Genomic DNA, 13,436 nt, shown 5'->3' on the forward strand with positions numbered 1-13,436 from the left:
CCCTGGCTGGCCCCAATCTACCCTCAAACTATTAAATAGGGAGTGACTTATGAAAAGGGCAGGAAGTATCGAAATGAACTGAAATGCACTTATATAGCACAATAATGACCTCGGTGAAGTATCCCAGCGCTTGAAGTAGCTGAAGCACGTAGAGCCTGCAAACCCATTACAGCAACAAAGTATAACACAGCAAATAAAATCTCCAACAGCACGTTTGAATACTTGATAGTCATGTCCCTAACCTACCACGTTGGCCTGTGCTTGACACTGCTGTCATACGCACTCTTTTAATCATGACCTTTCACCCATTCATACATCCATTCTAAGACCCACCTACTGGTGAGGATTGTAGGATCTACAGTGGGTTCCTCCAATTATAGTAAGGCATTACTAACTTCGAAGCGTACCTAGTTGAATACCCCATTGCCTAAACACTTTGTGAGGAAGTCTTACAGTGTTATGCAGTGCTTAAAAATAAACGTGATAAATATAATATAATCCACATTTGTAAAGCGCGAACAATCACCCGTAAGGGTCTCTAGGCGCTGGGGGCCGTCGGTAAGATTAAGCAAGCTATTGCCCAGAGTCACATGGTGCTGGGCTAATCTGCCGCCGGTGCTGGGGATCGAACCGTGGTCCCCAGATTCCAGCGTCAGTCGCCCTGGCCGCGGCGCCACACCTCTCCCCCTAAATACATCTACTTTCATATCTTTGGTGATTGCACCCCGACACCCAGTTAGGCAACGTGGAAATCCTGTTCACCTACCCTCATTAAATAACTACCTCATCAACTTCTGTTTCTCTTACTGATACTGCTACTAAGGTATTAATACTATTACTGTTGGTACCATTGCTACTGCCACGGATACCACATGTGCTACTAGTAGTCATAAATACTACTAGTAATACCACTACATCATATTTTTACATTTCCAGTATTGCTATGCAGCGCTTACTTTGTAAAAATATCATTCCTAGGGCTCAAGGTATTCTCAAGAGTCCTCTGCAGCTATCACCACCCACAGGTCCTGTCACTTCTTTTTTATGTGAGTACCAGCATGACCTATTAACCTTCATCCTCAATTAAGTGTGTCATTTTTGACTATTCAAGGTCACATCCAGCAGGAGGGAAGGCCTAGAAGTGCTAATTCTATCATTTTGTTAAGTATAGTGAATCTTTAAACATTCTATTAACGAGTTGTGCTAAAAAATACTCCGGCAGCACAACAAAGAGGTGGAGATTAATAAATGTGTACCGAGTGCCGGCAAACACCAGCACAAATTAAGCCCTGCTAGTCCTCTGAGTCATAACACATCACTAATAGGAATAGAAAGGTTCTGTTACTAGTACTAAAATGAGTTCTACTACTACAAGTACTATGTCTAATAGTATGAATAATGGCACTATTAGTAGTAATCAGGGCTACGCCTGGCACTACCAATGCTGCTACTTTTAGTCTTTCTACTAATTAAAAGATTTCTGCTATAGCGTGGTGCGCTGCGAACCGGAGGGCCCGCGGGTTGGCCATCGAGGAGGCGGCGAGTCAGGTTCGTAGCCTAGAGACGGAATGTACGTCAGAGGGAAGCGACGAAGCAGTGGTGCAACTACTCTATAGCCAACAGACGTATGCCTCTCTCCTAGTGGATGAGGCCCGCCAAGTTTGGTTGGCTACGCAGAGTAGGATTTATCAATGGGGGGACAAATCCAGCACGATGCTGCATAGGCTGTGCCAGGGTACGTTCCAAGCCCAACCCCTGCCGGGATTGTGCGACGAAGCGGGTGGCCCTATCACAGATCCGGAGGCCCTGGCCGACACCTTCGCACGGTACTACGCGACACAATATGCCCCCCGGGAGACCCTTTCGGCGGAGGAGATCGACCGGTTTTTGGCGGATCTCCCGCCCCGGGCGCTCTCGGATGAGAGCCGGGCCAAACTGGACCTCCCGCTGTCGGCTGAGGAGTTGGGAGAGGCCCTGGGTGAGCTGAATTCTGGCAAGGCCCCCGGGCCTAACGGCTTCCCATGTGAATTCATGAAAACGTTTAATCTCCAACTGGGGATGCGATATAGGAAGGCTTTGGAGGCGGCCAGGGAATGTGGGTGTCTGCCGGCAGACTGGCGACACGCGGAGGTAGTGGTCTTTTGCAAGCCTGGGAGACCGCCTGATCGCCCTGAATCCTACCGCCCGATCTCCTTGCTTAATTTTGAAGCGAAGATCTTGGCGAAGGCCCTGGCTAAACGTCTTCTCCCCCACGTCGCAGACCTGGTCCACCCGGACCAGGCCGGATTTATGCCCCACAGGGCGACGAGACATAATATCCATCGTGCACAATTGGTGGTGGAGGCGGCGCGGGCGGCGGGCATGCAGGGGGCCCTGTTGCTGGCGGATATCGATAGGGCATTTGACTCCCTGAGCTGGCCGTATCTTCGTGCACTGCTTCTCCGTCTTAATTTGGGCCCGCGTTTCCTGTCCTATATTCACTTGCTTTATACGGACTTGACGGCGGCGGTTAGGGTAGCGGGGGCGGTATCCAGCTCGTTCTTAATAGGCCGAGGCACCCGGCAGGGCTGTCCTCTTTCGCCTTACCTGTTTGCCCTGGCGATGGAACCACTGGCGGCTTGGGTGAGGATAGATGCACAGATGCGTGGAGTGGAATGGGTGGGGGGCCCGTCTGATAGGATCGCACTGTATGCAGATGATGTTCTTTTCTTCCTCACGGATTTGAACAGATCCGGTCCTAGGGTCCTTGAGATCATGCGTATTTTTGGTGATGTGTCCGGTCTCACGCTGAATGTACGGAAGTCGAAACTTTGGGTTCTGGGGGGCGGGGAAACCCTAGATACGTGGGCTTCGGCCCTCCAGGAGGCGGTTGGAGGCCTTCAATATCTAGGAGTCTTTGTGACGGATGTGCCTGGTATCTCCTGGGCCCGCAACGTGCTGCCAGTGTGGGATAGAGTGCGGTCCGACATGCAAATATGGTCCAGGATGCCCTTGAACGTCTACGGACGCTCGGCCATCTTTAAGATGGTCGCACTGCCTCGACTCCTTTACCAGCTTCAAAACCACCCATACCCAATTTCCCCGCAATGGTTCAGACAGGTGAACTCGACCCTAGGTCGGTTCTTGTGGACTGGGGGGGCGGTAAGGGTGGCGCTTCGCACATGCTTCCTATCGACTTATTGTGGGGGGCTGGCATCGTCTGATGTCCAGTCTTACTACCAAGCGTCGCATCTGTTGATCCTTAATGAATGGTGGTACGGGGATCGTGGCGACCCGACGTATGCACTGGAGAGATACTTGATGGACCCACACACGGTCCACACACTCTTATATTCGGCAGCCCTCCGGAGGAGACTCCCGGCGGTTACCCAGACAGTTTTCCGGGTGTGGCGTGATGCACTCCGACGTATGGGATGGTGGAATAAGCTGACGGGGGAGACCCCGCTGTGGCACAATGGGAGATTGCCGGCTCTGGCTTCCTTGCGAGGCTTCGATGGCTGGGACGCCATTGGTGTTTCGGCACTGGGCCATGTTATGAAGGGCTCTGTCCTCAAGTCTTTTCAGGCTCTCCGGGATGAGTATGATATGCCCCAATCCCAATTCTTTCGGTACCTACAGCTCAGGCACGCACTGGCCCCCGCCATAGCAGGCTTGACTGCTTTGCCGGAGTTCAGTCCCTTGGAGGCGAAGCTGTTCATGGGGGAACTAGAGACCAAAAAAATATCTAGCATATATCAGACGTTGGTCACCCACTGTTCCCCTTCCCTCGATAAGTTGCGATTGGTGTGGGAGGGAGAGTTGGGGAGTTTGGAAGAGGAGGACTGGAGAGAAGCCCTGGAAGCCCCTAGGGGAGCAGCGATAGCGGTGCGCTTGCGCTTTATTCAAATTAAATATCTACATAGGGCATATTTTACGAGGGAACGACTGTGGAGGGCGGGACTGATTGCCTCCCCGGGGTGCCTGAGGTGTGGCAGTGAGATCGGCTCCTTTCTTCATACGGTGTGGGAGTGTGTACGCCTGCAAAGATTCTGGACTGGTGTGTGGGACTGCCTGGAGGAGGTGCTGGGCTGGGAGCTGCCCCGCTCGCCGAAACTGGGCCTTCTCCATGTGATGGAACAAGTAGGGGGGAATTTATATAAAAGACACTTGCTGCTCTTGGGCCTCATAGTGGCCAAACGAGACATTGCCAGGGCTTGGAAGGCTCCTAGGGCCCCCCTGCTGGAGGTTTGGAAAAGGGGCTTGGACTACAATATGGGACTTGAACGTCCGATCTTTGAGGCCAGGGGGTGCCCTACAAAGCATTTCAAAATATGGAAGAGGTGGGCGGACTACAGGGGTCTCCTGCTGGACCCTCCAGCGCCCCGGGCCACGGATGAAGATCGCGCCCTTACTAACTACGGGTGAATGGGTTTACACACAGTACCTATGGTTGCTAGGTTCCTCTTGTTGGACATTGTAGACACCGTGCAGGGTAGAGGGAGGGAACCGGGAGGGTGAGTGGAGGGTGGGACTTTGGGGCATAGTTGACTGATTGTTTTCTACATGTTGCAGATCTAAGTGCACTGCCTCCCTGCTTCATAGGGAGTGGTGCTCAATATTGTGTATTTTGTCAACCACTAAAACCAAATAAAATTTTGTTCTGAAAAAAAAAAAAGATTTCTGCAATACTACTGGGACAACTACTTTCAATAGTACTGATACAGTAACACCCGTTTGAGCATGGATGGCAATTACAAGTTATATGATGTTCATCTAACCTGGTTACAGCCAGTTATGATAAACACCACACTCTTGGATATTTCCCCCCAATAAACTTCTGCAAGTCAAGCCTCCTATACTGTAACAGGAAAAAAAGGCTCTGCAAATTGGTGGACATACGGATTTTGGTTAAGAAAGTACAAAAAATCTGAATGTTCTGCCTCATTTTTTAAGGCATTTATTTATTTTTTATTTATAAAGTTTTTTATAGCGTGAACATGACCCGACAGGGGATCAGAGCGCTTTAAATTATAGGGTAGGCAGGATACAGTTGTAAGAACAGACACACGTCACATATAGGAGAGTAGCATCGTAAAACTGATATCTATAGTTGAACATCAATGTAGTAGGCATACAGAGTATCGGAATAATAGGCAGGTATATAAACAATACGACATAATGTGCTTTCTAAAGAGCATAAAGTGATCATCTTAGAGTTTTCACTTCTTATTTGAAAGAGGAGTTAGAGGACATTCGGTGGACATCCAGTGGCAGAGAGTTCCATATCTTCGGGGTGCTATCCGAGAAGGCTCTGTAGCTTGTTCTCTTTTCATAATAGGTGTTACTTATTGTACTTAAATTCAGAATTTGAGGGGAATAGGATTTAAATCTGGGTTGAAAAAAAGAGTACCTTATCATATGGGACACTTGTTATCGAGGCCTAAGTAGAGTAACTTTAGTCTTGAAGGTAGTAGTAATAAAACTAATACTTTTGGTAGCATTAATAGTTACAGCAGTGGTAGTAGTAGTATCACGAGTATGGTACTGCCAAAAGAGGATGCACATGTAGGAGTAGCAATACCTGTAGCAGCAGTTTTTTCAGTAAAATGTTGCCTGAAAGCAGCATAGGACCAGGAGTAGAAGTTGTAGAACTTGCATTAGTATTTCTGTTAATACTAATTACAGTAGTAGCAACCAGAGAAATAATTCTATTAATAGTAGTGACAGTAGTAGAATAGATGTAACAGTTGTTCTAGTAGTAGTAAATGTAGAAGGGGATGTTTTCTAACTTCAAGGTGGCCGTCCTCCCATCAGTTTCTGTAGCTTCCGCCCCCCAAACTTGTTCATCAGATCATAAGACCATTTGAGTTGTCATTCTAAGCTCCTTAACTCCTGCTGAATCAACTCCTTCGCGTCTTGCAACAAGAAGCGACCAAAACTCGATTGAATCATTCACCAATGCTCCCCTTGGCTCTAAGAACAACTCTTCGGTGATCTTTTATGACTAAAAGGAAGTCATTTTCACATTAACCCCGGCAGCATCTGGCTTTACTCATCCGATCGCAGTGCTTTTCACTCATCCCCTCAAGCCTCTTCCCAAGGCGTCCAACAAGAGCACCTCGGTTAACAATTGAACATGAAAAGAAAACTCCTCCATCAATTTCCTCCATGACCCTGTTAAGGCCTGGTCAGATTCCTCTTCCCCAGACTTCCTGGAGAAGTGTGGCTCAATGGTTAGAGCGGCAGACCCTGATGCAGAGGTCTAGCCCGGGACCAGGGTTCAATTCCCCGCCTCGGCGGGTCTTGGGCTCAAAAATTCCACGGACTTGATAATTCTCGCCTCGGTGCCTATTCCAATCATGGAGTCCCACTCTGCAACTCTGGGCAATAGCTTGCTTAATCTCCACAACGGCCCCCACAACGCTAAGGATGCCTGGCCACAACCTTGGGGGTGCCCAGGAGCAGACACCTCACAGGGAAAGCCAGGATGGGTTCCACAGCGGTATTCGTACAAGCGCCTTGAGACCCTTGCGGGTGAGTAGTGCGCTATACAAGTATCAATTTACATTTACATTTATCAATTTACATTTTACAAAGTAGGTGTCCAACCCACCCATCCTCACCTTTCCTATACCCATTCTTTGATCATCACACAAACCCTTCACCTGCACTCAAATATCCTACCACCAACCTAGCAGTTCAAGAAAATCAAATGTACACCACCTCACACAAGACACACTTACCACTTTTCCAACCAACCATTTCACTCTGTTTTCCAATTTTGCTCATAAATATGCAGAAAGCATAGGGTCACAAATCTGACATTGCTGACTCCATCACCCATAGCAACCGCCACATTCTCTTTACCATTGAGATCTGTTCACTTTTACTTCAGCCCTTTCTTTGATGAATTCCAACTTTACAATTATCTACCAAAACACACACACACAACTTGGGTCTGCCTGCCCATCACGCTGAGGATATGCAAGCCTCTCTTTATCCTCATTCTTCTCAGTTGAACTTCCTGCTGTCACACTAACCATTGTACCATCTACAAAGCCGGATTTCATATAATTTTTCATCAACCCATATAAAAGAAACACTTCTTTGCCAACTTCTCCGTTTTAATCACCTCAGCGTTGGTCTCTTATTACAGCATGCACCTTGAGGGTATCAAACTCCCACTGGACAACTTGTGAAAGGCACGTGAGATAATTTTCTCACCGTCCCTGCCTTGGTGAAGCTGAATTGTCAAAAACACGTTTCAAAGGTTACAGCCATGCCTTTTGTTTGTTTCAACTACTTGGCAATTCTTACTGCTGCTGTTAGGCTTTCACACGATGTACATAAGCCATGTGTAATAACCTAAAGCATATTTAGGAATTTTACATAGCCACTCTTAGCCATACACTGATCTCACTCTCACTGCATTTGTGACCCTAACATACTTCTCTTCACATTGAACAATACCTAACACAACTTTGTAAATACACCCATGCCCATCTTTGCTCAAAAAAGGTCAGACCTATTCTCTCTGCACCTTGATATACTCTGGAATTGTAGGCTATGCACAAACTAGAAAACACACGGTTTAAATCCAAATCTCCAACTGACCTCCGCATCCTCACAATTGGGTCAATTGCGAACAATAAATAGTTATCACCAAAAGATCTTACCAAACACTGTTCTAATCAATGATCCTTTCCCGTCCGTATTCTGGACAAAATCAATCAACATTACTGAAGATTCTAAAAATCCTTTCACTGCCTGAATTTCTATTAATTCCTATACGTTTAATGACATAAATATAGGTCATAAGAGCAGTGAAATGGTTGAAAGAAAAGAACACTTCCGACTCAACGTCCAAAACTCCATCACTCGTGCTATACAAACATACAACAATTTCCCCAATCTATCCTGCACTGGCATTTCTTTCAATGAATGGCAAAATATTCTTTAACCAACAGCGTACAAGCTCGAAAAGGAGTCTTCTACGATGATGAACTCTTTAAATTTTTTATTAACCACTGCCACCTAAGTCCCTTCACTAACCTTCATCATCACATGTATCTCCACCGACCCCTTTAAAATGCTTAAATCTGCCCCTCCTAACAAAACCCAACCTCAAACCAGATGACTCAACTGCCTGTCCTTTTACCCACCTCTTTCTATCCCTTTCCCCATCATTTATTTTTTCCTGTGAAAATCCTCGAGAGGAATCAGCCAACCGGCTTCAAATGCATATCTCTACATTCTCCTCAAAACCTACCAATATGGGGTTTGCCTCTCTTGAGCTACATCATGCCACAGTTGAGGACACTTTATCAGCTGAGGATGCTTTATCAGTCACTGACAGTTGTGAATGGTGTCCATGCCCGATGCTTTACCTGTCAGGGGCTTTTGATACATTTGATCACCAGGCCGTGGTTGTAACTTTCCATTTGCGTATCCAACTCACTGTGACCATCCAAAATTGGTTCTTCTGATACCTTTCTAATCAAACACAGTTTATGTACATGGAATCCTCTAATTAGATCCTGTCACCTGTAGGGTTCCAAAGGGATCTATATTAATTCTGTGATGTCAGAAGCTGTCATTTCTACTTGGCCAACAAGGCACTGGCATCCACAATAACCTGATGACAACAAAGGATAACAGGTGAATTTCTGGTTCATGATCACTTTAAATGCAGATCCTGTCAGGATGTCATACAATGGTGGATTTCAACAGTGTATCACAACACAACCAAGCACAGCCTGAGTTTGCCTCACTAACGCACAATTCCTCGGGTCTCTTTTCGAGTATCTAAACAATACGTAATTAAATGCCTTCTTCTCCAGTATCACATCCTCCACTAAGCCCCAATCTTTGGTATTGACTTCTCTCTTTCCATCATGGACCAGTAAAGAAATGTAACAGCAATGGACTGGTTCCAGTTTTCTTTAGTGTGCAATATCAAAACTCTTCTCCTGCGTGAGAATGTCTGCTCCGTGATCCAGCCACTAGTCTTGTCACTTATCAATGGAGGCAAACCTCTGTTCAGTGGTCTGGTCTCCCACAGCCCACACTGACATCTAAGTCATTCTTCATGCTTAGGCTTGAATAATCATTAACCAAATACAGTTCAACAATAAACCTTGAAATAACTATATTGGCTACTTCTACATGTGAGAATTCACCTGAAAGTATGATTTGTGATTTACATGGCACACAATGTGATCAAACTTTGCTAATGAATGCAACATATTCAGTGGTGCACAAATCAACAGTGTGACCAACCCTTCCAACCCTCATTCCCCTTTCCGATATCCATTAGGCTGGATATGCAAAAGACTCAAAAGAATGATCATACCAACATGCATTCAAATAAAATGGACTGGGACTCTGGAACACCCTCTGCTTTCAAATTCAGCCTTGCTCCTATGTTGGATTAATTCAGGAAAGGTGCTGTACTACTCTTATCTACTTCCAATGCTCATATTTATGCCAGGGCAGCCCAGGTAAATGCTAGAACTGTCAGTATATAAAAGGACAGTCCATGCTGTAAGAGCTTGAGAGTAAGCATCAATCTTGCTTTGCAGTTTTCTAGTGCCCCTGAATTCCAAAACCTTACCTTAACATACTTTGTAATGCCTACTTCTTTCAAGATACAGTGGAACATGAATGTCAACTACTGTTTTCAGACTATTTTCTATACAATTTTGTAGACAACGTGAAAAGATCATTGATTGAAAGCACAACATTAGGAACAACATAAAGCATGACGAAAAAAAGGAGAGCTTACACATGTACTCATTCTCTTCCATTCTTCCAAGTTCAGAACTCGTTGCCTCAATCCTGGAATCTGACAAGTTCTTTTGTAAGGCAGCTCGTGCAAGGTTTGGTAAAAACCTAGAAAAGAAAAAGCTGCATGCATTAGATTCTTCTCTATTTTATTGTAAATGTGTCTCAGCTTACAAAATCCTCCACACTGAGCAACGGTTCAGTAAATACTATACAAGGTTCATGCTAGGAGGATTAAGTTCTGGCCTTCTATATGGCAATGTTTACGGTGGTGCATTTGTTTAAGCAGTCACACAAATGGATAAGGTCCTGAATGACTTACACATCCATACAGTCACTAGACAGACACAAGGAGGGGAGGACGTTTTGAGGTGTGTCCTGCCTTTCCTGAGTGACTCATAGCCAGGCTGAATAGCTCTGGCTGGGTTCAGAGGATTGGGAGGAGTTGGCGCTTGCACCTGAATGGACTGTGGTGGCCTCTCGCAAAGCTGTCTCCGCCTCCTGTGGAAAACCTGGTATGAGCCAGGCTGAACTGGTTTATGTGTGCCAGAGGAACTTTGTTAGTACCAACTTTGAAGGAAAATGTGCTATAAATATTTGGGCCCTGACCCCAGAATTTTAGATTACTGCTGGACTAAGGAACCTACCAGGAAGAAGAGTTGGAAGAGCTGTGAGGAGAAACTACCACTTTGCTGTGTGCTTTGCAGGGTTGGCCTGCAGTCACTGCTTCGGTTTTGGGCAGAGAAAGGACTGGACTGTTCTTTCTGCATTCTAAGTATCTCCAAGGGCTTGATGTAGAGCTTGCCTCCTGTTGGAAGTCTGAGGGAAATCAAAGAACCGTCCCGCTTTGACAAGCAGCCCTGGTCTCACCGATGATGAAGCTCCAAGCTGACATCGTCGCCACTGCCTGCGTTGTGGTTTGGAGGCACCGCCTTAGGTTACTCGACGCAGCACACTGCAGCCTTGGCCCACCGACACCAGAGCCATCGACTCCAGATCATCAACCGATGCTACTGCCTGAACCGTGACCTGTCGGCCAAGCACACTGCATTGCCCCATCTTGCACTGCAGCCTTGGGTCTACTGACGACAGTGCTTCAACAACGAGCTGCTGCTTGCACCGTGACCTGTCAGCACCCAAACAAGCACCACCCAGCTTCGCACCACGGCTCTGGTCTCACCAACCACACTGGACAACTGTCAGCGAGCCGCTACCTGAGGGCACCGAACGACGCACCGCTCCGCTTCGTTTCACACCGCAGCCCCGACGCCTGTGCTCCTGAATTCAAGCTCACAGAATTCGACCTGCAACATGAGTAACTTCAAGGGCCCGACGACTCCTGCACTGACTTCCGGAACCGACGCCTGCCTTCGCCGCCCATCCGGATCTCACCGCAAGGTCCGACGCCCTGCATCTCCAAAGGTACTGTTTTACGGATCTCTCCGACACCGTAGCTGGACCGCGATGATGCGACCAGCTGGAACCGTTGGATTTGTTTGCCCACATTGCTGTTATAGCCCCGGACGGAGCTATCAACTTCAAGGAACTGTATATAAAGTCTAATTATTTTGCTTTATTGATATTGTGGATTACTGTATGTTGGATTTTAATTGTTTAGGCCTTGTTTTACAAAGATAAATACTGGATTTTGTTCTAAAACTGGCGAGGTGTCCTTTTGTAGTGTTTTCACTCTATTACTGTTTGTTATATGCAAATGCTTTGCACATTGCCTCTGAGACAAGCCTGACTGCTCATGCCAAGCTACCAATGGGGTGAGCAGCAGTTAGTTTTGATGTGTAATCCCTTTATCCTGAGTAGAGTGGTGGATTCTGCCTGGCTTAGGTGCATGCCTAGCCAACCAGAAAACCCATTTCTAACAATCATTATTTTAGGATTGTTTTTATTTTTTGAGAATATGTTCATTAACATTTAAAGCATGTAAATTCACACAATACAAATGTCAAAAAAGAAAGAGAACAGGCCCTGCAACAAACCAAGAATCATTAACACAAGTATATAGCACCGGAGCATCTCTCCCCATGGCGTGGGGGAGGACCAGGAGGAATGATTCATGATCTCCTGGGGACGAGGGAGGGGGGTGTATCAATAACAATTGCACGTGAACCAATGTACCCTCACTACTGATCAAGATCATAATTTTAAGACTGTTAACAGGATTACCTTGTGGTAGTAATACGCCTGTCTAAGTACCACATAAGTAACTATCACTGTAATGACGGATACAGACAATTATAACCGCATGGACTTTTTACAAACAGAGATTGAGTGACATAAACAGCTTCCAAATCTAATTGTGTGTCTTAGCAGCTTATGAAATTTAGGCTGCATGTCTTGGCTTGTTTTGGTGAGCATCTGAAAGACTACAAAATCCTTATAGTTTTGTTACAGATATTTTCTGATTAGAACTATATTTGCTTATTAACATGAACCTTTTGCAATTGATAATGCTGTGATGTACAGACCTATGTTTACCTTGCCTATGCCAAAGTAGGCCTCAATTATGGTTAGACCTCATCTTTTCTCCTGGAGCATCCTTATTACTTATTGTGTTTATAGTTTTCACTGACACAGCATGAAGCAAACTGTGCACTGACGCTTTCGAATGACATGCTGTAGCCTTTAGTTACTTTTCAAGGCACTTCCTCTTCGTTATTCATACATGAGACGTTCCATTGCTTATATAACCAGATTTGTTCCAACGCCTCCGATGACATGCAGGCAGCAGAGAATCATTAACATTCCCCTAGGAGGAGGTAGTGCTAGGATGGTGGCATTATGTGACATTTAATAATACTGTACTGTGACTTGACTTGTATTGGTACATTTAGTAGCCCTGTGTTGACTGTGCGATTTCCATTTGGGAGTCTGCAAAGCATCCTTGGGCCTCTACTAGGGATGCTGATCATTTTCCAATTGATTTGCTACACACTCTGGACTTAGCTCAGTTTTTCAAACTTTGATCATGTGGCATCTACTTTAAATGCTAAGAGCCTTCATAGCAATTGATTTCTGAGCCCCAAGACTGATTCATTGAGACTAACTATATTTTTGGCTTCTACATTTTCACTTAAATATTTTCTTAATAAACCTTTTATATACTATATTGTGCCTTTTTGAGTCAGCCTTATTTATTGACTGTTTTTGAGATGCCATTTTGAATCTTATCTTTAGGAACATACTTCCTCATCTATTCTTGAGGATAACATTGTGCCTGGCTCACCGTTTGGACGCTTCACCTCGATTATGTAAGACTACCTGCAAAATAGAGCCCACAGCATACAATGGCAACTGGTGACTTACAAATGTTCATAACATGTGAACCGTTGACGCCACCGAACTCAGTGTGATAAAGATGCTAGAGGCAGACTGCTTAAGGAAATACTAACAATCATCACATATTTTATCCGCCCATGATACAGAAGGCAGAAAATGGGCAAACCAAATACCTATAATGATAGAGCAAAACACACAATTAACGGGGCATCTTAGAACTAAACATGAAAACTAGAATTCATACCTAGAAAGGCAAGCTTTATTCACAGCATGGTGCAGACTTTCGTTAGGGTACTGGGAGAGTCGACGGCAGATTCGCAACAGTTGTCGTGTAGATAATGATGACGCCAATGACTGGGCCTGTGAACATATAAAATAGT

The 13,436-nt window shown here is 45.6% G+C and overlaps 1 protein-coding gene across 1 annotated transcript in view; it reads right to left on the minus strand.

Annotated features, from left to right (window-relative positions):
* The window catches only part of VWA8 (von Willebrand factor A domain containing 8), a 1,418,144-nt gene that overhangs the window by 887,469 nt on the left and 517,239 nt on the right, over positions 1–13,436 (minus strand). Inside the window, exons 17-18 of the mRNA XM_078657276.1 lie at positions 13,301–13,416; positions 9,764–9,870 (exon numbers count right to left, since the gene is read on the minus strand). Coding sequence (XP_078513402.1) covers positions 9,764–9,870; positions 13,301–13,416 — 223 coding nt within the window. The remainder of the gene's footprint in view (positions 1–9,763; positions 9,871–13,300; positions 13,417–13,436) is intronic.

Source organism: Lissotriton helveticus, chromosome 8 (assembly GCF_964261635.1).
Source record: "Lissotriton helveticus chromosome 8, aLisHel1.1, whole genome shotgun sequence".
In the NCBI taxonomy this organism is placed as follows: Eukaryota; Metazoa; Chordata; class Amphibia; order Caudata; family Salamandridae; genus Lissotriton; species Lissotriton helveticus.